At 40.0% G+C, this 25,797-nt stretch overlaps 1 protein-coding gene and 1 long non-coding RNA gene across 3 annotated transcripts in view; both read right to left on the minus strand.

Moving 5' to 3' along the window:
- LOC133535067 (rho guanine nucleotide exchange factor 4-like) overlaps window positions 1–25,797 on the minus strand; it is a 96,911-nt gene that overhangs the window by 29,606 nt on the left and 41,508 nt on the right. For both annotated transcript variants that reach the window (XM_061874499.1, XM_061874500.1), the window contains 2 exons: window positions 22,501–22,649; window positions 2,841–3,020 (listed from right to left, as the gene is read on the minus strand). In XM_061874499.1, coding sequence (XP_061730483.1) covers window positions 2,841–3,020; window positions 22,501–22,649 — 329 coding nt within the window. The remainder of the gene's footprint in view (window positions 1–2,840; window positions 3,021–22,500; window positions 22,650–25,797) is intronic.
- LOC133535065 (uncharacterized) lies at window positions 18,140–19,338 on the minus strand. Its single transcript, XR_009802136.1, has 2 exons — window positions 18,993–19,338; window positions 18,140–18,922 (listed from the first exon to the last, which is right to left on the minus strand). It is a non-coding gene; the product is annotated as an uncharacterized LOC133535065 (long non-coding RNA).

Below are 25,797 nucleotides of genomic sequence, written 5' to 3' on the forward strand. Positions count from 1 at the left end.
TAATAAAACCAAAACAGTGGATAGATAGATAGATAGATAGATAGATAGATAGATAGATAGATAGATAGATAGATAGATAGATAGATAGATAGATAGATAGATAGATAGATAGATAATACTTTATTGATTCCTTCAGGAGAGTTCACTCAGGAAAGTTTAGATTAGAAATTATATAGTTTATTGTTATTGTGAAAAAGTGAAACATTTTATTGTTTGTGTTGCTTTCTGTTAGGATAAAAGTATACTTTACAGGTCCCAGGTTTAATTTATTCTGACATTTCAAAATTTGACATTTAAAAAGAGACATGTAGTTTAAAATGGAATAGGCGGAAGCTAAAGCTTATTACACGCATTCCAGTGTTTTTATTTTAATTTACTGTCTCCTTAAGAATTTGATGGGCTTTTTTTGTGATTTCATTGAATTTCCTTAAAGTCGTGGCATTAGTTTCAATGTCTGAGGCTTAAGTGTTTTAAAGGACTTTTAATAATTTTGTGATTTGATGTAGTGGTTACCAATGTTTTAAAAACCAACCTTTCATACCGATAGGTTTTAAAAATGGTCTGTAAAACATCAATAACCTAGGCAACATTTTGACCAAATAATTAACCATTGCATTTTATGTAGACCAGTGGTCCCCAACCACCGGGCCGTGGCCCGATTGGTAGCGGGCCGCAGAAGAATTTTTTTATTAAAAAAAATAAATAAATAAAAACAATTTTATTTTTAATTTTTTTATTAAATCAACATAAAAAACACAATATACACTTACAATTAGTGCACCAACCACAAAAACCTCCCGTTTTCATGACAAAAATGTCCCTTTTTCATGACAAAGAAGAAAAAAAAAAAAAAAAAAAAGGACCCCGGGCCGCGGGATAAATTATTAAGCGGATACAAAAAGGTTGGGGGACCACTGATGTAGACCACAAACACGGGTTTTAAATGTATAAGAAAATCATAATATGACCTCTTTAAGTGTGTCTTGCACAGGACTTCAACATAGAAACATTGAAAACAAATACTGTGTTGATGTTTTACTTGTTTATACCACACATACTTAAGAGCAGACACTAGATTGCTGTAAAAGCACACACTCAGCTCTCACTGTAAAATTACTGTACTGTTTTAATTCATTATTACTAATAATAGTAATAACTGATTATATTTACCAAAATAAACTCTACTAAAGGCTTTCTTATCGTCTGCTGTTGTCCACAAGTTGCAGCCATTCTAAGGGTATGTTTTACGCCTGCAAAGTGTTTATCCATCTTAAACATTCAGTTATGTTCCAACACATTTACCCCCACATGTTAAGAGCATTTGTGAACTGTTGAGAGCGAGCTGTAGCGCAAATTTTTTTTGACAAATGAGAGCAGATGACAGATTATCATTACACATCAACATCTTTAATATGTAAATGCTGCCTCTTTGCTCGGTCAGCATTGCAAATGAAAATATGTCCTCTATTGTCTTACTCTGGATAAATAAATGTTAAATATAAATATACATGTAAACTAGGAAGTAAATGTTAATGTACTACATTACCCAGAAGGCTTAGCTATGCGGAGGACGACAATTGTGCTGTTTGAGCAAAAAACAGGAGATACATTGTTACATGTTGTTGTCACTGCATCGTCTACACCAGACCTGTGCAATTATTTTGCCTCGGGGGCCAAATTTGGAGAAAAAAATGTTTCTGGGGGCAGGTATACACATTTTTAGGAAAACTAATACAAAACCTCACAAAAAAGTCTGATTGAATGCTAAAAATGTTATGACAGACTGCCTTAAAAACGCAATGGAATTTTAAATTTTTCTATGAACGATAAAACCCTTAACATTGAGAACATTTGAACGTCACACCCCTGCTCAATCAACATATTTTACAATAAATCCAAGTGCAACAAAAATGCAACAAATACAGTGAAATATGAACGCAAAGGGTAAAAAAACAAAAAACATCTACAATCTGATACATCACTAAGCTTTAGAACTTTCTTGTCAAAATCTCCTTCCGCGTCTGTCTCTGACACTTGCATTTCAGGCTCTGGAAACACTCTGTGGAAACGCTCCACACCCACACTGCTTGGTGCCTCATCTGACCTGCTGTGACATAGATTACCATAGTAACCAGTAGGGCTGTACGGTATACGGGTATTAGTATAGTACCGCGATACTTATGAATCATATTCGGTATCATACCGCCTCTGAAAAGTACTGTTCCACCACACCCAAAGATTTTTTGGGATAAAATTAAGCCAATAATGCAATTTTTTCTGGTCCTCTTTATTCAGAAAAGTATGGAAATGATATTGGTATCAGGACAACACCAGTCGCTAAAATATCATGCAAAAGCGCAGATTCCAACCATTGAAATACTTAGTATAGTTGAAGACTTACAGTCATTAGAAAACATCACTGCACATCATAATGGCAGCTACACGTTCCATCTTAAAGACATAAAAATAATTATTTGGGAATTTCCGGCGGGCCAGATTGAAAAGCTTAACGGGCCGCATGTGGCCCCTGGGCCTTAATTTGCTGGTCTACACGTTTGATTAGGCAGTTGAAGTGTGCGTTTGAGCGCCGCTTAGAGACAAATAGAAATTGTTGAATTTGTGTGAATCGGTCATTCCTGGAGGCACTATTCAAAATTTGTTTCTTGAGTACACAAAGTAATTTCTCGATAAAAATACAAGACCTGTTGAATGAAAATAATTTTTCTTGACAAAGCAGTATTGTAATTTGATAATCTCGTCTTCGATAGGTTGTAATGACTTTCGTGCGATATTTAAAAGTTCAATAATAATAATAAAAAAATTCCAGCCATGTTCCTCACCCGAACAAAGCTGGAAGGAAACCATCCTTCTCTGTCCACGTTGCGACCCCACCACCACTCCTTGTTGGTGGCATCGACCACTTGGATGACGTCAGCAGCCTTGAAAGCGAGCTCTTGGTCGTCCATGGTGACGTGATCCCAGAGCGCCTCCGCATACACAACATTTCCGTCACTGATAAGCTGCAGGAAAGAAATACAACATTTCATGAAAGATACTGGAAACATATTTCACCCAACATTCTATTTTCAGATTGCCAATGCAGAGAAACTACTAGTACAAATTGTGTTCATAATAGCTACCTTGATTCACTGCAGGGTTATTTATTACAAATTGTTTTTATGGAGTTTTAAGAAAACTATTGTGAGAGAAAACAAAATAAGACAGTTGACAGGGAGCAAGTATGCACAGTTGCATGGATGCCACGTATGGATCCCAACTTCAGTGTGCGCCTTATATAGTTCACATACATTCATACTTCATTGACGGTTTATTTTGCTTCCAATTGTTACATTTTCAATAGTCAACCCATGTACAGATACATACAAAAATATTATAAAATAGAGAACAAGACAAAAGACAAAAAGAGTAATAAGGAAAATAAAGAGTATGGAGGTAATGGGTTGAAGATCTAAGTGGTTGATTCAAATGTACTTGTAAAATATTCCAAAAAAGTCATGCCATTTTTCAAAATCCTTTTACAGAGCCCTGAATTGTGCACCTGAGTTTTTTGCTAGCTTAAGAAACACCATCACATCACAAACCCAGAGTGAATAAAATGGTGGTGTGGTCTATTTCCAACCAAAAAGGATAAGTCGGCAAGCTAGTAATACTGAGAATGATATGAAGTATGAGTGGTGTTTGGATGAAAATTAAAGTTAAAGTCCAAATGATAGTCACACACTGGGTGTGGTGAAATTATCCTCTGCATTTGTCCCATCCCCATGTTCACCCCCTGCATACTTGCCAACCTTGAGACCTCTGAATTTGGGAGATGGGGGGGGGGGGGTTTGGTGGTAGCGGGGTGTATATTGTAGCGTCTCTGAAGAGTTAGTGCTGCAAGGGATCAGGGGTATTTGTTCTGTTGTGTTTACGTTGTGTTACGGTGCGGATGTTCTCCCGAAATGTGTTTGTCATTCTTGTTTGGTGTGGGTTCACAGTGTGGCGCATTTTTGTAACAGTGTTACAGTTGTTTATACGGCCACCCTCAGTGTGACCTGTATGGCTGTTGACCGAGTATGCCTTGCATTAACTTGTGTGTGTGTAAAAGGCGTATATATTATGAGGCTGGGCCTGCATGCTGTTTGTATGGAGGAAAAGCGGACGTGACGACAGGTTGTAAAGGACGCTAAAAGGCTGTGCCTTTCGAGGCACGCCCCCAATATTGTTGTTTGGGTTGAAATCGGGAGAAATTCGGGAGAATGGTTGCTCCGGGAGATTTTCGGGAGGGGCACTGAAATTCAGGAGTCTCCCGGGAAAATCGGGAGGGTTGCCAAGTATGACCCCTTGGGAGGTGAGGGGAGCAGTGCTCGGGAATCATTTTGGTGAGTCAAACCCCAATTCCAACCGTTGATGCTGAGTGCAAAGTAAGGAGGCAACAGGTCCCAATTTTATAGTCTTTGGTATGACTTGGCCGTGGTTAGAACTCACAACCTTCCAGTCTCAGGGCGAACACTCTAACCAAAAGGCCATTGAGCAGGTCTAGTCGCTAGGAGTAAACCTAAATATTGAAATAACTGAATCTGGCTCAATTCTTTTTTTAAATAAATATAAGAGAATGTATTGAACATTTCTGACAATGTATACCGAAAACATGTATCCCAGGGTGGCAGGGGCCTGATGCCATCTGCTGCAGTTTGGATCTGAGCCAATATATCTGTGCTAGTCTGACTCCGCAAAGTTGCAAGCAGTTTCTTAAACTGAACAAATCCTTGCCTAACACAAATTGAGGATGAATGTACTTTTTTGAAAGCGCCTTGTCAGGTTTTCTCTGAAAGCTCCATGCTCAAATCTTCACCTCAACACTCCTTTAGATGTTGGAGAGAATTACCTTCCAAGTCCTGTAAAATACAATATAACTGAAACAACCTGGTATGTGTGGCTTAAGCTTCAGACATTCATCAAGTGGATTAGGCTGGGGGTTTGTGCGGGAATAATGGAAAATACGTACGAGTGAAATTGCGTATTTGAAGGTACCTGAAGAAGTTGGACTTTGGCAAATGGTAAATGGTTAATGGGTTGTACTTGTATAGTGCTTTTATACCCCTTTTAAGGAGCCCAAAGCGCTTTGACAGTATTTCCACATTCGCCCATTCACACACACATTCACACACTGACGGCGGGAGCTGCCATGCAAGGCGCTCACCAGGACCCATCAGGAGCAAGAGTGAAGTGTCTTGCCCAAGGACACAACGGACATGACTAGGATGGTAGAAGGTGGGGATTGAACCAATAACCCTCAGATTGCTGGCAAAGCCTCTCTACCAACTTCGCCATGCCGTAGGTTGTATTCCTTTACAAAGTGGTCAAAAGAGCCAAACAGTCTATTAATGAATAGGTCCCCTACATAATGAAGCCCCTTCCCAAACCAGGTCTGAAAAGCTTCACCTAAAAAAGACGGTCTAATGAAGAGCACTGACACCAAAGCTTACGTATAGCCAAAGACTTTTCGGAATTGGGTCCATATACATAAGGTGCCTCTCACGATTGGATTATCTGTATGAACCCCCACCGCTAATGGTAATAGGCCACACAGCATAGATGCTGAGGAGACTGGTGAACATTCCTGTTGTTCCATGATTGATCAGTTTATTGTACCAGATAGTCACTTCATGAATACAAGCTGCCCAATAATAACACTATTTGTTTAGCATTTCCCCAGGACAGATTTGCGTACGTGTGGCACATTTGATTTCAAATGAATGTGTTCATACATTTATCTAGTACTTTAACATATGATTTTGGCTGGAAAATGGGAACCGCCTGGAGTAACTATGGACAGTTTGGTAGAATAACCCTCTTAACTGAGTTAAGATAATGGAGGGATTGACCAGCGATTGCTATCCTGCTGAGCTTGATCAATAGGTTGTCTAAAGTTCAGTTTGAGAAGGGCTTTATAGTGGCTTGGTACCTTGACTCCGAAGTATGTTAGGGGGCCAGTTGTGACTTTGCATTAATCAGTGTTTTTCTATTAATGGGGAATAGTAAATGTTTTGTTATGAGGTGGCGACTTGTCCAGGGTGTACCCCGCCTTCCGCCCGATTGTAGCTGAGATAGGTGCCAGCGCCCCCCGCGACCCCAAAAGGGAATAAGCGGTAGAAAATGGATGGATGGATGGATGTTATAGCCTGAGACCACAGTTTTTAATGTCTGATATGAACAGTAAATGTTAATTCGCACACTTTAGGGACTTTCTCCCCACGCCTGTAAATTCCCAATATTTCGTTCTTTTGTCACAGGGCTATAGCTAATAACTCGATTGCAAGATTAAATAGGAGAGGGTGAATTATGTCAGAATCATTATTATTTGCCCTAACAGCTGCCCATGGCATTGAGCACAGAGTTTGAATCCAAGAGGTAAAAGTTGGGCCAAATACAAATTTGCTTAATTATTTAAAAGGGTGTGCATATTCGACTCGGTCAAAATCTTTGTGTGCGTCCAATGAAAATACAATTTCAGGAAATTGGTTTGAGTGTTTAGTATATACTACATTAAAGAGGCGACACAGGGTATGTGATATAACTGCCTGCCTTTTATAAAACCTGTTTGGTCAGGGTGAACAATAGATGGTAAAACCGATTGCAATTATAGTGCAAAGATTTTTGTAAGTATTTTGTAGTCACATGTAAGTAGGCTAATTGGTTGGTATGATCCTCACTTGATTGAGTCTTTATCTTTTTTAGTAGAACAGAGATCGAAGCGTTGGTCATTGATGCAGGATGCTTTTTTTTAAAGCGATTCTGTGTAGACGCAGTTTAGGAATGGTGTCAATATACTAGTAAAAGTCTTAAAAAATTCAACGGGGTAACCATCTGGGCCTAGTTCTTTTCTTTCTTTCATTGATTTAATTTCTTAGTCCATTTCAGCATCAGACATTGGCTTTTATAGGCTGTACTTATGTGCCCTTGTCACTTAGTGTAGGCAGCTCCAGACTTTTTTACAAAATCTTAAGCAGGACAACTATCTAGGAGTAAACAATGTTAAACTGATCGTGGTTGTCTTTTGGGTCTGATTTGATGGTGACATCAGTGGCTTGTATTTCTGTTATATAGTTGGCAGCTGAAAATGTACATAACTGATGAGAAAGCAGCCTACTTAAAGGGGAACATTATCACAATTTCAGAAGGGTTAAAAACAATAAAAATCAGATCCCAGTGGCTTATTTTATTTTTCGATATTTTAAAAAAAATATTACCCACCATGGAATATCCCGAAAAAAGGCTTTAAAGTGCCTGATTTTCGCTATCTGTAACTCCAGCCGTCCATTTTCCTGTGACGTCACATAGTGACGCCAATACAAACAGCGGATAGAAAAGCAAGATAGAGCGACATTAGCTCGGATTCAGACTCGGATTTCAGCGGCTTAAGCGATTCAACAGATTACGCATGTATTGAAACGGATGGTTGGAGTGTGGAGGCAGATAGCGAAAACTAATTTGAAGAAGAAACTGAAGCTATTGCGCGAATAGCTATTGAAGCTATTCGACGATCGCCTTCTAATCAACGATTGCATCTTTTGACCACTGGAGCAACTTAAATCTGTCGATTGGTATGTGTTTGTTTGGCATTAAATGTGGGTGATTGATTGATTGATTGATTGATACTTTTATTAGTAGATTGCACAGTTCAGTACATATTCCGTACAATTGACCACTAAATGCTAACACCCGAATAAGTTTTTCAACTTGTTTAAGTCGGGGGTCCACGTTAATCAATTCATGGTAGCCTTTCCTTCCATGGTGGAGGGAAAGGCTGGATGCAAATATAGCTACAAATGTACATACAGCTAGCCTAAATAGCATGTTAGCATCGATTAGCTGGCAGTAATGCCGTGACCAAATATGTCTAATTAGCACATAAGTCAATAACATCAACAAAACTCACTTTTGTGATTTTGTTGACTTTATCGTTGGAAATGCATCTGCTTTGAGTGTCGCAGGATATCCACACTTTCTTGCCATTTCTGCCATGTTAGCATCGATTAGCATGCCGTGCTAATCGATGCACACTCCACATAAGACAACTTGAATACGTCCATGTTCGTGTTGTTACACCCCTCCGACAACACACCGACAAGGCATGATGTCTCCAAGGTACGGAAAACAGTCGAAAAAACGGAAAATAACAGAGCTGATTTGACTTGTGTGTGTAATGTGTTTGAGAAAATGATGCATTGCTTCCCATTGTAACGTCACGGGTGAAAGGTCATCACTCCGACAGTGAACAATTGAAAGGCGTTTAAATTGCCAAATTCACCCTTTTAGAGTTCGGAAATCGGTTAAAAAAAACATATGGTCTTTTTTCTGCAACATCATGGTATACAGTATATTGACAGTTACATAGGTCTGGTCATGATGTTCCCCTTTAAATTTTCTTCATGTTTGTAGTGGCTCTGTCTTGATTTTTTTTTAAATGTCTTCAGCCTGTTTAGAAGCAATAATTGTAATTTTCCTGAAGGAACTCTCCTGACGGAATAAATAAAGTACTATCTAATCTAATCTAATCTAATAAGATCAAACTCTTGCAGAGGTCTGTCGACGGAGAGTCCGAGAGTTGCTGATGAACGTCATGAATACGTGTGGTTATTTCTGTAAAGCGTTTCGACCTGCTTTTGTTCCGTCGAGATGTGTATTCGATCATCAGACCCCTTAAGTCAGGGGTGTCAAACTCAAATACAGAGTGGGCCAAAATTTAAAACTGAACAAAGCCGCGGGCCGAGGTTGAACAAATTAACCTTTTAATAGGGACCCAAACAAGTTTTTCATTAAATATTGAATAAGCAAGGCTTATATGACTTTAGAGTGACATGCAAAATTGAGTTTCAAATAATAATAACAATAATAATTAAAAAATATCAATGGCAAATCAAATTAATGCCGTTTTTGTATTTGCAGCCTTCTGAGGTAAATATCAACATTGACTTTTTCCACAGGCATTATAATACATTTGAAAATAAAATAACAATGAATAAATCAACCATTCAGGCCTTTTTACTGCTCAGTTAATGTCGGGGCTCAGGTGGGCGGGCGGGGTTTGTTGGTAGCGGGGGTTGGGGGGGTGTATATTGTAGCGGTCCGGAAGAGTTAGTGCTGCAAGGGATACTGGGTATTTGTTCTGTTGTGTTTATGTTGTGTTACGGTGCAGATGTTCTCCCAAAATGTGTTTGTTATTTTTGTTTGGTGTGGGTTCACAGTGTGGCACGTATCTGTAACAGTGTTAAAGTTGTTTATATGGCCACCCTCAGTGTGACCTGTATGCTGTTGATCAAGTATGCCTTGCATTTACTTACATGTGTGTAAAAGCCACATATATATTACGTGACTGGGTCAGCACGCTGTTTGTGAGGAGGGAAAACAGACTTGACGACAGGTTGTAGGGGACGCTAAAGGCAGTGCCTTTAAGGCACACCCCCAATATTGTTGTCCGGGTGGAATTCGGGAGAATGGTTGCACCGGGAGATTTTCGGGAGGGGCACTGAAATTCGAGAGTCTCCCGGGAAATCGGTGAATGCGGTGTTACAGCGGCACCGCTGTATAACACCGGCGGGCCAGTTCTAATGTTAATTTGATATTGCCTCAAGGGCCAAATGAAATTACACGGCGGGCCATATTTGGCCCACGGGCCAGAGTTTGACACCTATGCCTTAAGTACACTTTTAGTATTTCCGTGTGGTAAATTTATTGGGATCTGGTAGCTGGTTAGTTTTTTAGGAAAAAGTCAGTGTGAGCCGAAGTCAAGTCCACAAAGTCCTTTCTCTCTAAAAGTATGAAACACCAGTTGTAATAACGCTGTTAGAGTATAACTGTGTTATTTCTTTCACTAACGAGTTACTGAGAATGTGAAGTGGCGCCTTACCACAGTTTGGTTGAATGAAGTACAAAGTGTCTGGTTTCGGCACACATTCACTGCTTACATAGAGCAAGGGTGGGGATGATAAAATGATCTGCAGTGGCGGAGAAATCCGCTGAAAAAAACACACTCGTATCATCTTCCCTCATCCCTGTCTCTCGGCTGTCAGAGTCAGGCTCTGTAATACAAGACTCCACCGTCCCCCTTAGCCAGGCCTGGGCAATTATTTTGACTCGGGGGCTAATGTTAGAGAAAAAAATGTGTCTGGGGTATATCTATTTTTAGGAACACTAATACAAAACCTCACAATAATGTCTGATTGAAAGCTAAAAACTTTATGACAGACTGCCTTAAAAAACGGAATGGAAATTTTGATTGATTGAAGATGTGACTTTAAAAGGTTTTACTACTTATGCATAAAATACTACACGGTCAAGCTCCATCCTATCTTGCTGATTGTATTGTACTATTTGTCCCGGCAAGAAATCTGCTTTCAAAGAACTCCGGCTTATTAGTGATTCCCAGAGCCCAAAAATGTATGTGGGCTATGGAGCGTTTTCTATTCGGGCTCCAGTACTCTGGAATGCCCTCCCGGTACCAGTTAGAGATGGTACCTCAGTAAAAGCATTTAAGTCCCATATTGAAACTCATTTGTATACTCTAGCCTTTAAATTGACCCCCCTTTTAGACCAGTTGATCTGCCGTTTCTTTTCTGCTCTGTCCCCTCTCTTTCGTGGTGGGGCGGCACAGATTTGTTGACCACAGATGAGGCGCTAGCTATCCAAAGTCGGGACCAAGGGATGGACCACTCATCTGTGCATCAGTCAGGTACGTCTCCGCGCTGCTGACCTGTCTCCGCTCAAAATGATCTCCTGCTGGCCCCACCATGGACTGGACTCTCACTGTTATGTTAGATCGACTGTGGACTGGACTCTCACAATATTATGCTATCTTTGGTCCCCTCCAAGGTTTCTCATTGTTATCTCATTGGGTTGAGTTTTTTCTTGCTCTGATGTGGGATCTGAGCCGAGGATGTCGTTGTGGCTTGTGCAGCCCTTTGAGACACTTGTGATTTAGGACTATATAAGTAAACATTGATTGATTGATTGATTGATTATTGCACTACTTAAAGGCCAAAAGCTCTTTTGTGTCTTTTTTCTTAACTTTACATTTAATATTTAATGCTGTTACTTTTCGGAATCCATTCATTAATTTTCTACCGCTTACTCTGGTGCCTATCTCAGCTACAATTGGGCGGAAGGCGGTGTACACCCTGGACAAGTCGCCACCTCATCGCAGTACTTTTCGGAATATTTTTTATAAACTTTTATTGCTATGCGTATCATATGGCACACTGCAATTTATTGAGTTCAGATAAATTCCAAATGTTCCAAAATACCGTATATAGTATTTTTATTCTTCAATCAGTTAATATAAAAATCGTTGACATTTAAGATGGTATCAAACCTAATAGCGTATAAAATAACAAAATTAAAAATAACGTCTCAGTCACTTTGTTGAGTAACTAATTACTCTTAAAATGAGGTAACAGAGTTACTAACTTCATTACTTTTTGGGAGAAGTCATTTGTAACTATAATTAATTAGTTTCTGCGATGAGGGGGCGACTTGTCCAGGGTGTACCCCACCTTCCGCCCGATTGTAGCTGAGATAGTCACCAGCGCCCCCCCGCTACCCCAAAAGGGAATAAGCGGTAAAACATTGATAAATGGATTCATTACTTTTTGAATGTAAGATGACCAACACTGACATGTGCTTTTTGGCTACATTATTCTGGAGCCAAACCTCCATGATGACTTGTGAATGGTCAGAGATGGCGATACTTATTTAGGAGCTTTTTTTAATGGTAATTTGACTACAATTGTAGTTGGTGTATATGTGCGTGCATGTTTGTGTGTAAAATATAAAAATCATATCCACTTTATTGCACAATAATTTCTCTAGTTGTACAAACCCCGTTTCCATATGAGTTTGGAAATTGTGTTAGATGTAAATATAAACGGAATACAATGATTTGCAAATCATTTTCAACCCATATTCAGTTGAATATGCTACAAAGACAACATATTTGATGTTCAAACTGTTAAACTTTTTTTTTGTGCAAATAATCATTAGCTTTAGAATTTGATGCCAGCAACACGTGACAAAGAAGTTGGGAAAGGTGGCAATAAATACTGATAAAATTGAGGAATGCTCATCAAACACTTATATGGAACATCCCACAGGTGTGCAGGCTAATTGGGAACAGGTGGGTGCCATGATTGGGTATAAAAGCAGCTTCCATGAAATGCTAAGTAATTCACAAACAAGGATGGGGTGAGGGTCACCACTTTGTAAGCAATTTGTCGAACAGTTTTAGAACAACATTTCTCAACAAGCTATTGCAAGGAATTTCGGGATTTTACCATCTACGGTCCGTAAAATCATCAAAAAGTTCAGAGAATCAGGAGAAATCACTGCACGTAAGCGATGATATTACGGACCTTTGATCCGTCAGGCGGTACTGCATCAAAAACCGACATCAGTGTGTAAAGGATATCGCCACAAGGGCTCAGGAACCCTTCATAAAACCACTGTCAGTAACTACAGTTGGTCGCTACATCTGTAAGTGCAAGTTAAAACTCTACTATGCAAAGCCAAAGCCATTTATCAACAATATCCTGAAATGCCGCCGGCTTGGCTTGGCCCGAGCTCACCTATGATGAACTGATGCAATGTGGAAAGGTGGTCTGTGGTCTGACGAGTCCATATTTCAAATTATATTTGGAAACAGAGGAAAAACCATTCGGATTGTTGTAGGCGCAAAGTTCAAAAGCCAGCATCTGTGATGGTATGGGGGTGTATTAGTGCCCAAGGCATGGGTAACTTACACATCTGTGAAGGCACCAATAATGCTGAAAGGTCCATACAGGTTTTGGAGCAACATATGTTGTCATCCAAGCAACGTTATCATGGACGCCCCTGCTTTTTTCAGCAAGACAAGTGTTACAACAGCATGGCTTTGTAAAAAAGAGTGCGGGTACTTTCCTGGCCCGCCTGCAGTTCAGACCTGTCTCCCATGGAAAATGTGTGGCGCATTATGAAGCGTAAAATACGACAGCAGAGCCCCCGCACTGTTGAACGACTGAAGCTCTACATAAAACAAGAATGGGAAAGAATTCCACTTTCAAAGCTTCAACAATTAGTTTCCTCAGTTTCAAACGTTTATTGAATGTTGTCAAAAGAAAAGGTGATGTAACAGTGGTGAACATGCCCTTTCCAAACTACTTTGGCACGTGTTGCAGCCATGAAATTCTAAGTTGATTATTTATTGCAAAAAAAAAAAAAAGTTTATGAGTTTGAACATCAAATATCTTGTCTTTGTAGTGTATTCAATTGAATATGGGTTGAAAAGGATTTGCAAATCATTATAATTCATCTATACTTACATCTAACACAATTTCCCAACTCATATGGAAACAGGGTTTGTAAGTGAAATTCCAGTAGTCTGAAATGTGAACATTTCTACTGACCTCGGATGACAGCACATGATATGAATGTTCTTTTTACTAATTTGAAAGTAATCATTGAAGATTCGTGCTGCCTTGTCTGACATTATGTCACGTTTTGTAGTCAGTGCGTTTCTATGTATTACTTGTTCTGATTCGTCAAATAATTCAGTTGCTTCTTTTTTCCCACCAACATGTGAAGTTGTCGTGTTTCTGATCTTATCTCTAATGTGACTGTTGGCCATACGCAATGCGCCTCTCGTAAATTAAGGTGCGATTGCGGTCATATCAGTTTGTTTAGCTATGCAAATACAGTAGAAGAAGAGAATGCTACAGGCTAATCAGCTAGTGCCAGTAATTTCAACGCTACGTAGTGGACAAATGCTCACAGTCGATGGCGTCTGGCATATTGTAGAGGTGTTCTCTTCACAGAGGAATCCCGATTTTCACTGGTCAGGGCAGATGGCAGACAGCGTGTGTGACGTGTGGGAGAACGGTTTACTGATGTCAATGTTGTGAATCTAGTGGCCCATGGTGGGGGTGGGGTTATGGTACGGGCAGGCGTATATGTCATGGACAACAAACACAAGGGCATTTTATTAAAGCACATTTTTAATGCACAGAGATACTGTGACTAGATCCTGAGGCCACTGTTGTATCATTCACCCGAGACCATCATCTCATGCATGACAATGCACGGCCCCATGTTGCAATGATATATACACAGTTCCTAGAGGCTGAAAACATCCCAGTTCTTGCATGGCCAGCATACTCATCGGACATGTTACCCATTGAGCATGTTTGGGATACTATGGATCGGCGTGTAAGACAGCGTGTTGCAGTTCTTGCCAATATCCAGCAACTTGACACAGCTATTGAAGAGGAGTGGACCAACATTCCACAGGCCACGATCAACAACCTGATTAACTCTATGCAAAGATATATTGCACTGTGTGAAGCAAAAAGTAGTCACACCAGATGCTGACTGCTGTTCTGACCCCCTCAGACTCCCAATAAAGCAAAACTGCACATTTTAGAGAGGCCTTTTATTTTGGACAGCCTTTTATTGCACAGCACACCTGTACAGTAATCATGCTGTTTAATCAGCATCTTGATATGCTACAGCTATCAAGTGCAAGCCTGGCTCAGGGAGGAGGACGCCCCTGCCATGCAGAGTCCCCAGGGATTTTACCAACAAGTCCTTTCAACAAATTCTGAGGTGAGATGGAATATCACTCACTAACACAGATTTAGACCTATTTGTGGACAATATTTGAGAGGATTAGGTATTTTGTGAATACAATTAAAGTTCTAGATCTTTTAGATCAACCTCATGAAAAATGGGAGCAAAAACAAAAGTGTTTTGTTCATATTTTTGTTCACTGTATGAACACACACAGCCCAAGTCCAGTCAGTGAGCAGCACATCTCTGTAGTCTTTCTCCACACTTGTAGTCTGGTACTCTGGTCCACAACAAACATTGTAGAAAGATACTTTGGGGTCACTTCAGTGGGGTCAAGTTAGCGTTCATATTATGTATTCATATATGTCCATGTATTTTTGTCAAGGGCCCAATACCATGCATTTAGGCATGTACCACACAGGTTATTTCCTTCGATTGTATCACTTTTGTCTATTGTGGAATTTTTTGATGATAATAAGAATGACATCTGTGTTGAAAAGATTTAAGTCGGTTTGACCTCTAGGATAAATTTGAATCCTCTTTTGTTTTAGTCTTTTCAGCCAGATTTATGTTGAGTTTTACTATCCGTTGACTGATTTTACCCGCATTAGGTCACAGGTCTTCAACAGAGGGTCCACAGTGGTACTACAGTCATGGTCAATTTTGGTTGATTAGACTTTTTTTGTATATACTGTAAATCTTTTTCCCGCCATAATTGTGCCACACATTTAAACATCTTGAAATACACAGTAAACCAAATCACAATAGTGTAGTTTAGAACTTGCAAAGGAGTGGCCAACCTACTCACTGTACCTTTCCGCTTTAAAACAAGAACATGAATAAATGTTGATATTATTAATGTTCACATTTACGGGGCTGTTTGCAACACACGCAGAATAAAACAAATTGAACCACAAATACAACAATAACAATAACCAGCTTATATTACCATTAGTGGTTTAATAGAACATGTAGTTTTTTAAGCATCTATATTATTTTCCAATTTCTAATTAAATTAAAAAAAACATTTTTTATTGGTCCGAAGAATCACAGTGGTCTGGCATTTATGCATGTCACTCACCGGTGTCTCCTCCACACATATACAGACGCAGGGAGCGCGTGCACATACAAAAGCAGTCAAAGAGAAGAAACTAACATCTGCAGTCATGTTGTTGTTGTGTCAGCTATCATGGAATGTATATTCTAATGTAAGTAGCTATCATCACAGTCATTGGCAAACTCAAAAAGCTCAAGCATGTGTTTTACATACACGCATTTAGTACGTCATTACGTACTAAATGCCGTAAGAGGGCTGGATGTAATGTGAAAGTTAGCACCCTTGAGGTATCGACGTAAAGCCTGAAAACAGACCCTTTAAGAAAGCTAGTGATAAGTTGACAGTAATTATAATAATTAATAGTAACTGCCAGTGTTGTGATTTGGACCATTTTAGATGTTACAATTTACCCCATTATTGATTCACTATACTAGCTTGTGCCTCCTGAGCAGCTCATAAACTATTTACACATAAAGATCAGTTTATAATGCTTATTAATATTCATGCTTAACATTAGATCGTGACCTTTTGTATGATGATGCTTATATGAACACTAATGCTTCGCATAGATCAGAGTTCAATGTAGTGTGCATCACTAAACCTCATGACTTGCTGTTTTTTGCAGAAGTGTGAAAAAGTGCAAGAGGAAAGAACACGACTGCTCTGTTCTGTAAATTAACATATCGAAGTACCAAAGGAAAGAACACAGGAGCCCACATGTATGGCACATCCCCAAGGGACTTCCTCTCTTTTGAGCTTGAAAAGAGAATGATTTTGAGTAATGGGACTCTGGCCTTAACGTAATCCAACGAGCTTGGTGATCGTATTGCCAACAGTCCAGAGTGCCTCTGTATTTATATTGTTGATGCAGATAAATGTAACTGATAGAGCATTGAAATATGTATCTGATAACATTAATATTCTTCTAATTAAATAACAAACATGTAGCAAAGTGGGACAGAACAGAGGTCTTTGGCGGTCCCCTGCCAACACCAGCTAGCAATTAGCGGCGCTATACTGTATTCTTTGAATATCTTAGTATTGCACAATAACAAGGTACCTTTAGGACCAGTTTAACCTAAAACTCAATTTTTACTGGATATATGAGTAGAGGTCCATCTTTCCATCAGATTGGGGGTCCTTGGCCTGGAAAACATTGATGCATTGGCTTACATCATATCCGGTTACTTTGGTCAATCACACTTGCCTCCATCAGGATTTAGGTCTGAGGCTCGTCTCTCAATCCTTGGCGGACTGCGTTCCCACTTGAACAAATGAGCTGTGCCATCAGAGCAAAGTAGGAAATAATTGCTTTAAACCGGGGCCCTGCGATAAGGTGGCGACTTGTCCAGGGTGTACCCCGCCTTCCGCCCGATTGTAGCTGAGATAGGCGCCAGCGCCCCCCACGACCCCGAACGGGAATAAGCGGCAGAAAATGGATGGATGGATGGACGGGACAAAAACGAAAACTGTGAATGCACTCGGTGTTTAATTTGTCGTAATTGTTCTGTGTTTACTGCGTTCACTGTAAAAAAAAAAAAAAAGGTCAGTAGATTTTACAGTAAAAAACTGACAGCTCAGTTGCCAGAATTTTATTGTAAAAAAAACAAACATTGTTACTGTTTTTCCATTTACTGTAAAAACAACAACTGTAGATTTTATGGTTAAAAAACTGTCAGTTCTGTCATCAAAATGACAAAAAAAAAACTGTCAGAATTTCATCACAAAAAAGTGGTCAGTTTTTCAGTCATTGTAATGCACTCTAAAAATGAACTTAAATTTGTCAGCCCAGTCGCCAGAATTTTACATAAAGATAAAAGAGGTACCATTTTTTCATTTACAGAAATGCACTGTAAAAGCAGGTTATATGGCAAAGAAAACAGGCAGCTCAGTTGCCAGATTTTTACAGTAAAAATAAGTATTAGTACCTTTTTTTCCAATTCCAGTAAAGAATGCACTGTAAAAGCAATAACTGTAGATTTTATAGTTAAAAAACTAACAGGTCAGTTGCCAGAATTTTACAGTAAAAATAACTACAGTACCTTTTTGCCATTTACAGTAAAGAATGCACTGTAAAAGCAATAACTGTACGTTTTACGGTTAAAAAAACTGGCAGCTCAGTTGCCAGAATTTAACTGTAAAAATAACAACAGTACCAATTTTCCATTTATAACAATGCACTTTAAAAATCATCATAGATTTTACAGTAAAAACTGTCAGCTCAATCGTCAGATTTTTACAGTAGAAATAACAATAGTACTATGTTTCCCGATTACAGTAACGCACTGTAAGAACGTCTGTTGATTTTTCCGGTCAAAAAACTGGCAGCTCAGTCTCAAAATTTTAAATGGTGTCTTTTTTAAATTTAGAGTAAAAAACAATGTACGTTTGATAATACATTTCTGGTGACTGAGTGCCATTTTTTTCTTTTTCTGCAATGAAAAAATGTAATGCAAGATTTAGCAAAACATAAAACTTGGAGGCTTGAGTTCAGTGTGATATATTCCAGGTTAGATACGTCGAGTATGATTGCTCACATTGGTCACATAAGCAGAGTAGAAGGACATCAATGACAAAACATTCAAAAGGTGTTTGGGAGAGTGGAAATCATTTTCAAATTTGGGACAGGAAGTTGGTACAATTGCAAATACTATATCAACTGTGCAAGTATTTTAACGTCCATCATTAGAAAGTGTTAGCTGTTAGCATTTAGCAGCCATGTGGATGAAACATGCAGAAGCAGAAAGTAGGTCAGGTTGCCGTTCATGTGCTGACATTCACACGTGATAACAAACCTAAGAGTCTGTCCTCTCTTTTGACAAATACCTGTTTTGTCCAAAAGAGCTCAGCTTCTTAACAAGGCAGCTGTCTTTTTCTTTTTCTTTTTCCTGCTTTTCATGTGTGTGAAAGCGTGTCGTCGTCCTACTGGAATGCCAGCAGGAACATGAGCACCACGTTAATGACAATGAGCAGCATCATGATGATGAACACCACCACCTTCTGTGTCTCTGGTGGGAGGTTGCAGCGGAGCATGGTGTTGACCAAACCCATCTTCTGCCTGCTCCACCTCCCGGAGCCGCTGCCCCGAGCCATCGCTCCCGTCGCCGTCCAGCCCACCTCCCCGCTCTCCTTTCTTTCAGCGCCAAGCCTCCACACGGCGTCGTGTTCCCTCGTCCTTCTCCTTGTGGATCTCCCCCGCCCCTCTGTCGTGGCGAACGCCTGGTCGTCTTCTCCTGCCACTTTGCCAACGTCGACTGGAGCCCCGGCCTGCTCGTGGAGGCTTTGTGTGAAAAATCTCATGTTGGAGTTATTTATGGATTTTTGTGGCGTTACATACCAAAGTGTTCCTCTTCCTTCGCTCTTCTTTCTTCTTTCTGCCGCGTACTCCTTTTCACTCGATGGCTCCAAATATCAGCTTTTAGATACCTCTTCCTATTTTCCATCATTGTGTCATCTTGCCTTCTCGTGTGGTGTTTCTCCTCCCATCATTTTTCACAATCATATCCCAAAAAAATAAGAGACTTTTTTTCCTGCTATCCTGCCAATCCTTGAGTCACTGTTACCCTGCGTTTGCTGGAGATGCTCTACCTCAGCGCTCCACCATCGCCTGTTCCCCCCCTTTTTTTTTTAATGTCTTCCTGTCCTTTTCTTGTTCTGCGCCCTGCCTTGCAGATGCAGCAGCCAATCAGGTTACAGAGCATGTCAGCGTGCGCTGGATACCAGAGCAATGGAGGCTGAGCCATAGCAACCCTGAGCAGGCGAGGAAGTAGTGGGGGTGGGTTGTTAGGCGTAGAGGCGTAGAAATATGAGGAGAGGAAAAGGAAGCTGCAAAATGAAATGTATGTTTGTGTGCATGCGCACGTTGTTATTGGTTGTAAAATTACTGCTGGACTTGATTGAAGCGACAGTCATCCCTCGCCACATCCGCTTCAAATAATGCGCTTTGACGACATTGCAGGTATTTTTGTAAGCTTAGTCTAGACAGGTCCTGATCCCAATCCTGTGATCGGCTTGGGGACGATTTTTGCCTTTTTTTAACTGATCGGCGATCAGCTGCCGAGCGCAGCCAATCTTCAATGCAGCTGTGTCCCAGTGTTTACAAGCTAAATATTGTAAGTGAAAGGGATGCATGCTCATGGAAACACAATTACGCGTCTGTATTCCTTGTGATGCACATGCAGAAGGTCTGTGCATGAATTCCAGCTGGGTGTGAGTCTCGCATTTGAGAGCATGTTGCAATGAATCCACAAAGCGAAAGCACTTAATACAAATTTCACACATAAGTCGCTCCAGTATATATGTCGCACCCAAACTATGAAAAAAACGACGATTTACAGTTTGAAAAATACGGTAATTTGATTTACAACTATACTTACAAAGTCTAAATGTAATAAGATAATCTTTATACAAATGTGTTATTGTGTTTACTTTAACTACTTGTTATAAAAAAAAAATCACTTATATAAGATATTGTCAAAGTATCAAATCTGGACTCGAAATCAGATTGGATTTGAGGCCAAAAAATCTGATTTGGATTGTAAAGGCCAGACTTGTTCATAACTTAAACTGTATGTAGTACAGTGCAGTATTTGTCTTATTTTCTAATGTTATGTTTTGGCAAAAAAAGACCAGCAAAGTAGAAAAACATTTGACATTATCTGCTTCATTGTGTTTCACTGTATCCATTAAACCATATCCAATTTTATTTGAATCCGCAAAGTATGTGAAAATACCGAAAGAAAGGTTCCCATGAACAGAACCTCCTTAATCAACGAAATACAACCACCGGATTAATACCAACCTGAATTCTTCCCTGACCTGAAGCCATGATCCAGCATGGCAGGGACAGCACTGTTCACTTTGCTTGATTCAAGAATGGCAATGACCTTTTGATGAAGCACCATTTCCTGTAAAACCTTGTGAAGGTTTTAGGAGAGGCCCAACCTGAACACATGCCCCCAAGGGAACACTCTTGAAGACCGCCCAAGAGGAACCCAGCACCATCATAGGCCAGCGCTTTGGCCTCAACCACCAAGCGGGCCAAATGCTACTTTGACAGGGCTTGGCCCAGCTTAGCTTCCCCATAACACAAAAAGAGCTGATCGGTCTTTGTGCAGTCAAATCTACACCATCAGGGACCTGACTGGAAAGACTAAGTGCAACTGGACAGCTTCAGCAGATTAATGAGGAGGAAGATGATAGGGCTCCAGAACTAAGTGCACCAACACAAAAGTGAACCCCTTTTGTAAAAAATGGCAAATCGTTCTCCCCCTAATCTCAAACAAAACAGATGCACAGATAGTGCATGCAGTTCAAAAAGCTGCTTTGCTGAAGCCATGGCAAGTAGAAAGGCTGTTTGGAGGAAAAGTTCTGGCCCCAATTTAGCCAAAGGCTAAAAATGAGGCCTGGACAGAGCTCACAGCATCAATTGCAAATCTCATAATGGGACCATGTGGGACCTTGGTGGCCGTATATGTTCAAAAACTGTCTAAAAAGAGGCTGTGAGCCCATGATCCAACCCTCAGTAGGGACGTGATGGTCAGGCTTGACCGCCATGCAGCCTTTAAGGTGGATTCTGTCCACCCTTACTCCAGCAGTGTATGTAAGAAAAAAGAGGACCCTCTGTGTCCCAGAGGAGACCGGGGTTCCAGCCCTTTCCTGCACACTACTGGCAAAACCGTTTCTATCTACAAGCAAAAATCGCCTTGTTAGAGGGTGCTCTGGCTGCCGGCTGGTTAGCCATAACAGCAGGATTCAAGCTGCAGTGTGGGCCCTGTCTAGGGGCCAGACATGCAGCCTGAAAATCCCCAGGTTCTGGTGTAGGAGCTGCCCTTGACCCTGCGACAGCATGTCCAGCCTGACTGAGACACACCATGGGGTTTCTGCCAGGAGTGTCTGCAAGATTGACATTCATAGCGGATGGGGCCAATCTGGGCCACAAGCAGAACCCTAGCCATAATTAGCCCCTCTTTTACCAGAATGGCTGTATGAACGGAAAGGGAGGAAACGCATAGAGCAGGCCCTGGGCTACCGCCCTGCAAAAGCATCTACCCCCAGTGTTCCCACCAGCCCCGCTTTTCAGTACCACAGCGGGCAGTGTGTGGTGTCCAGTGAGGCAAAACAGGTCTACTTGAGCCTCCTCGCAAGAGTTTGGCTTTCAGGGACACACCCTGCGCATAAGCCCAGAGGGGTAGTTTGTATGCTAGGTCGTGCAGGGTCTATGACTGCAGACCACCCTGGTGGTTGATGTCGGCAACCACGGTTGAATTGTTGTTCCAAACCAACTTGTGCTTCCCCTGAATCACAGTGCAGAAACACACCAATGCAGGATGTAAGAGCCCTCTAAAAGGGAACTCACCGGTCCCGGGCTTGATGGTGGTCCCATAGAGTCCCCCAAGCCTGATTCAAAGGCGTCCGTAATGACGGTCACACTTGACCACAGTGGGCCCAGTGGAACTCCTTCTTTGAGTCCTACGGCCGTGATCCACCACGCAATTGACAGGAGGAAAATCATAAGACACAGTGATAGCCCAGAAGCACAGTCTGGAAAGTTGCCGTCCTGAAGCCCAACAGCCTTCGGCCATGTTTCACTGTTATGTGTTTTCTCACATTTAAATGTGACAAACTGCCCCTTCCGCGCGTGCTGTCTTTCCCCTGGCGGCACCGTGTCCAGCTGTTCCTCCGCCTGCTCACTGGCTCGGCCAGGGGGCATTGAAAGAGTGGGAAAAATCAACCGTCTGACCTCTCCTGCCTCTTAAAAATTCCCTATACTGCCAAACCCAGTCCGTACAGAAATGTAAAAATAATAACACAAAATAAAATGAAAAGTAATTATTGTAATATACCTCATTGATAGCCAGCTGTTCTCCTCCACCTCCTCCTGGATGTCCAAAACAGTGAACAGAACTGCAGAATTCTTCATACAACAAATCATCCTCACTGCCCAGATCTTGTCCAGAGCCCAGTTTCTTTGAGAGCCCATCCGGAAGAATCACTGCAGAGTCAAAATTAGAGAAAAAAGACAAATGTTGAGGTTCATGAGACATATCAGCTTTTTTTTGTATTTCCAGTCTGAGAATGTCTTTGAACACAACGCAGGTTTGAATTCTTTGACAGTCTGCAGAGTTCTAAAATATAATAATTGATACATTTTCCTTAGTTTCTTTGTTCGCGTGTGGACAAGTTGCAAAGCAGCACAAAGATACAGTATGCTTATGGAAAACAGCAGTATTTTCTAACAAAGTCTTGTATCTACTGTTTAACCAGGGCACTGGTTTAGAACTCGATTAAAATATACTTAATGAAACTGTTAGGAGCAGAATTAGATGGAACCCAAGGATGCAGAGACGGATTGTTTGTAGACAAAAAGTTATTCCTTTATTCTGGGCAGAAGGAGGATGTAGCCACAAAAAACATAAAGCGATGGTGGAGCCCAAAAACACACCATAAAAACTACTTAGATAAATACAAAAACTAAACCAAAAGCGCTAGTAAAGACTAGGAATAATACAGACAGATAAGATAAAAAACAAACTAGTAAAGTACAAAAATAAATCTCTAGACGAGGCTAGGAAACATACTTCAAGAATGAAGTAAAACAGAAACAAAAAATAGTAAACTGAAAGCGCTAGTCGGAGCTAGGTAAACAGGCAAACCTGCAAGATGCACGAGAAAAAACACGAGGGTTTAGCAAGTGAAACGAGAAACACAGTCATGCGTGAGGAACAGCAGTTACCAACAAAGTACCGGCGCTTACGGGCCGTAAGCACCCAGTAAATAAAGGCACTCTAATCAACCTCAGGTGTGTTGGATTGACCAGCGTCAGATGCACTCCAGACTGTGGATGAGAGAGAGAGTCAATCTGATGTGCAAATCGATTACAACCAAGATCATGAAACTTAAGTTTACCACAGAAACACTAAACAACACTAAACTATAAATTGGAGATGTGTTTTGATAAGCTGGAGTTGAAGATGAAGTGCATCAAAAAGTAGTTCTGACAAATATCGGTTAACTTGGTCGTTGCAGTGAAGATAGCGCCAAGTTTAGCAACCATGTTGTTTTTAGCATTTTTCACCCTTAACTCTGAAACGGAAGTCTCACTTTTTTTTTCTTTTTTTTTTTTAATCAATCCAACAAAACAGTAAACAGCAATACCATAACAATGGAATCCAATTCCAAAACCAAACCTGACCCAGCAATACTCAGAACTGCAATAAACAGAGCAATTGAGAGAAGACACAAACACGACACAGAACAAACCAAAAGTAGTGAAACAAAAATCAATATTATCATCAACAGTATCAATATTAGTTATAATTTCAGCATAGCAGTGATTAAAAATCCCTCTTTGACATTATCATTAGACATTTATAAAAATTAAAAAAAAGAACAATAGTGTCACAGTGGCTTACACTTGCATCGCATCTCATAAGCTTGACAACACACTGTGTCCAATATTTTCACAAAGATAAAATAAGTCATATTTTTGGGTCGTTTAATAATCAAAACAAATTTACATTATTCCAATCAGTTGATAAAACATTGTCCTATACAATTATAAAAGCTTTTTTTTTTTTTAAATCTACTACTCTACTCTACTATACACCAGTCAGCAGACTGGGGTATATTCTGCTGAAATCCTATGTATTGAATGTATACAGAATTGTTTTGAATCGTAAAAATATCGTTTTTGAATCGGGAATCGCGTTGAATTGAAAAAATCGATTTATAATCAAATCGCGACCCCAAGAATCGATATTTAATCAAATCGTGGGACACCCAAAGATTCGCAGACCTAATATAAATATATATATATATATATATATATATATATATATATATATATATATATATATATATATACATATATATATATATATATATATATGTATATATATATGTATATATATATGTATATATATATATGTATATATATATATATGTATATATATATGCATATATATGTATATATGTATATATATATATATGTATATATATATATGTATATGTATATATATATATGTGTATATATATATATATATATATATATATATATATATATATATATATATATATATATATATATATATATATATATATATATATATATATATATATATATATATATGTATTCCGAGTGCAATGATGTCACGTTATCAATGGGTAAAAGCATGTTTAGACAATATGATTTGCCTGATCGGCTACGAGACACCGTGAGTAACAAGCGTTAGATAATGGATTATAAAGGACAGATTAAAAATAATAATAATAAATAATAATAAACAAATAATAAAACGTTAGGGCTTCACGGTGGCAGAGGGGTTAGTGCGTCTGCCTCACAATATGAAGGTCCTGCAGTCCTGGGTTCAAATCCAGGCTCAGGATCTTTCTGTGTGGAGTTTGCATGTTCTCCCCGTGAATGCGTGGGTTCCCTCCGGAAACTCCGGCTTCCTCCCACTTCCAAAGACATGCACCTGGGGATAGGTTGATTGGCAACACTAAATTGGTCCTAGTGTGTGAATGTGAGTGTGAATGTTGTCTGTCTATCTGTGTTGGCCCTGCGATGAGGTGGCGACTTGTCCAGTGAGTACCCCGCCTTCCGCCCGATTGTAGCTGAGATAGGCGCCAGCGCCCCCCGCGACCCCGAAAGGGAATAAGCGGTAGGAAATGGATGGATGGATGGATAAAACGTTAGAAGTCGATGTTAAAAAAGTTTAGTTTTTTTTTTACTTGGGACTTCCCACGGGCCAGATTATGGACGCTGGCGGGCCGTAGTTTGGGGACCCCTGAGTTAGACGGTGGTGCTCTTGTTACATTTTCTGGTTTAATAAAATGTGACTTGAAGCAACTTGCAAACATTCCCCTTGATTGCGGGCTCTGCACAATACAACATTATCTTATTAACTTGTGAAACATCTGATCCTGCACTGTGTAGACTTTGTATTTAAGAAGCTAAAAATACTCTGCTGTCACACCTCATCAGAGGCATGTCTTCCACTACTTTTCTAGTTGTTGTCATGGCAAACATTGGAAACAAGAAATACAATAAGAATACAAAAATTAGGCCTTTAGGACATTCTGGGCAGGGGGACAACATATTTCGGAAACATTTTTTTTTTTTCCCACACACGTACATGTAT

The sequence above is a fragment of the Nerophis ophidion genome, linkage group LG16, assembly GCF_033978795.1.
Source record: "Nerophis ophidion isolate RoL-2023_Sa linkage group LG16, RoL_Noph_v1.0, whole genome shotgun sequence".
NCBI classification, from domain to species: Eukaryota; Metazoa; Chordata; class Actinopteri; order Syngnathiformes; family Syngnathidae; genus Nerophis; species Nerophis ophidion.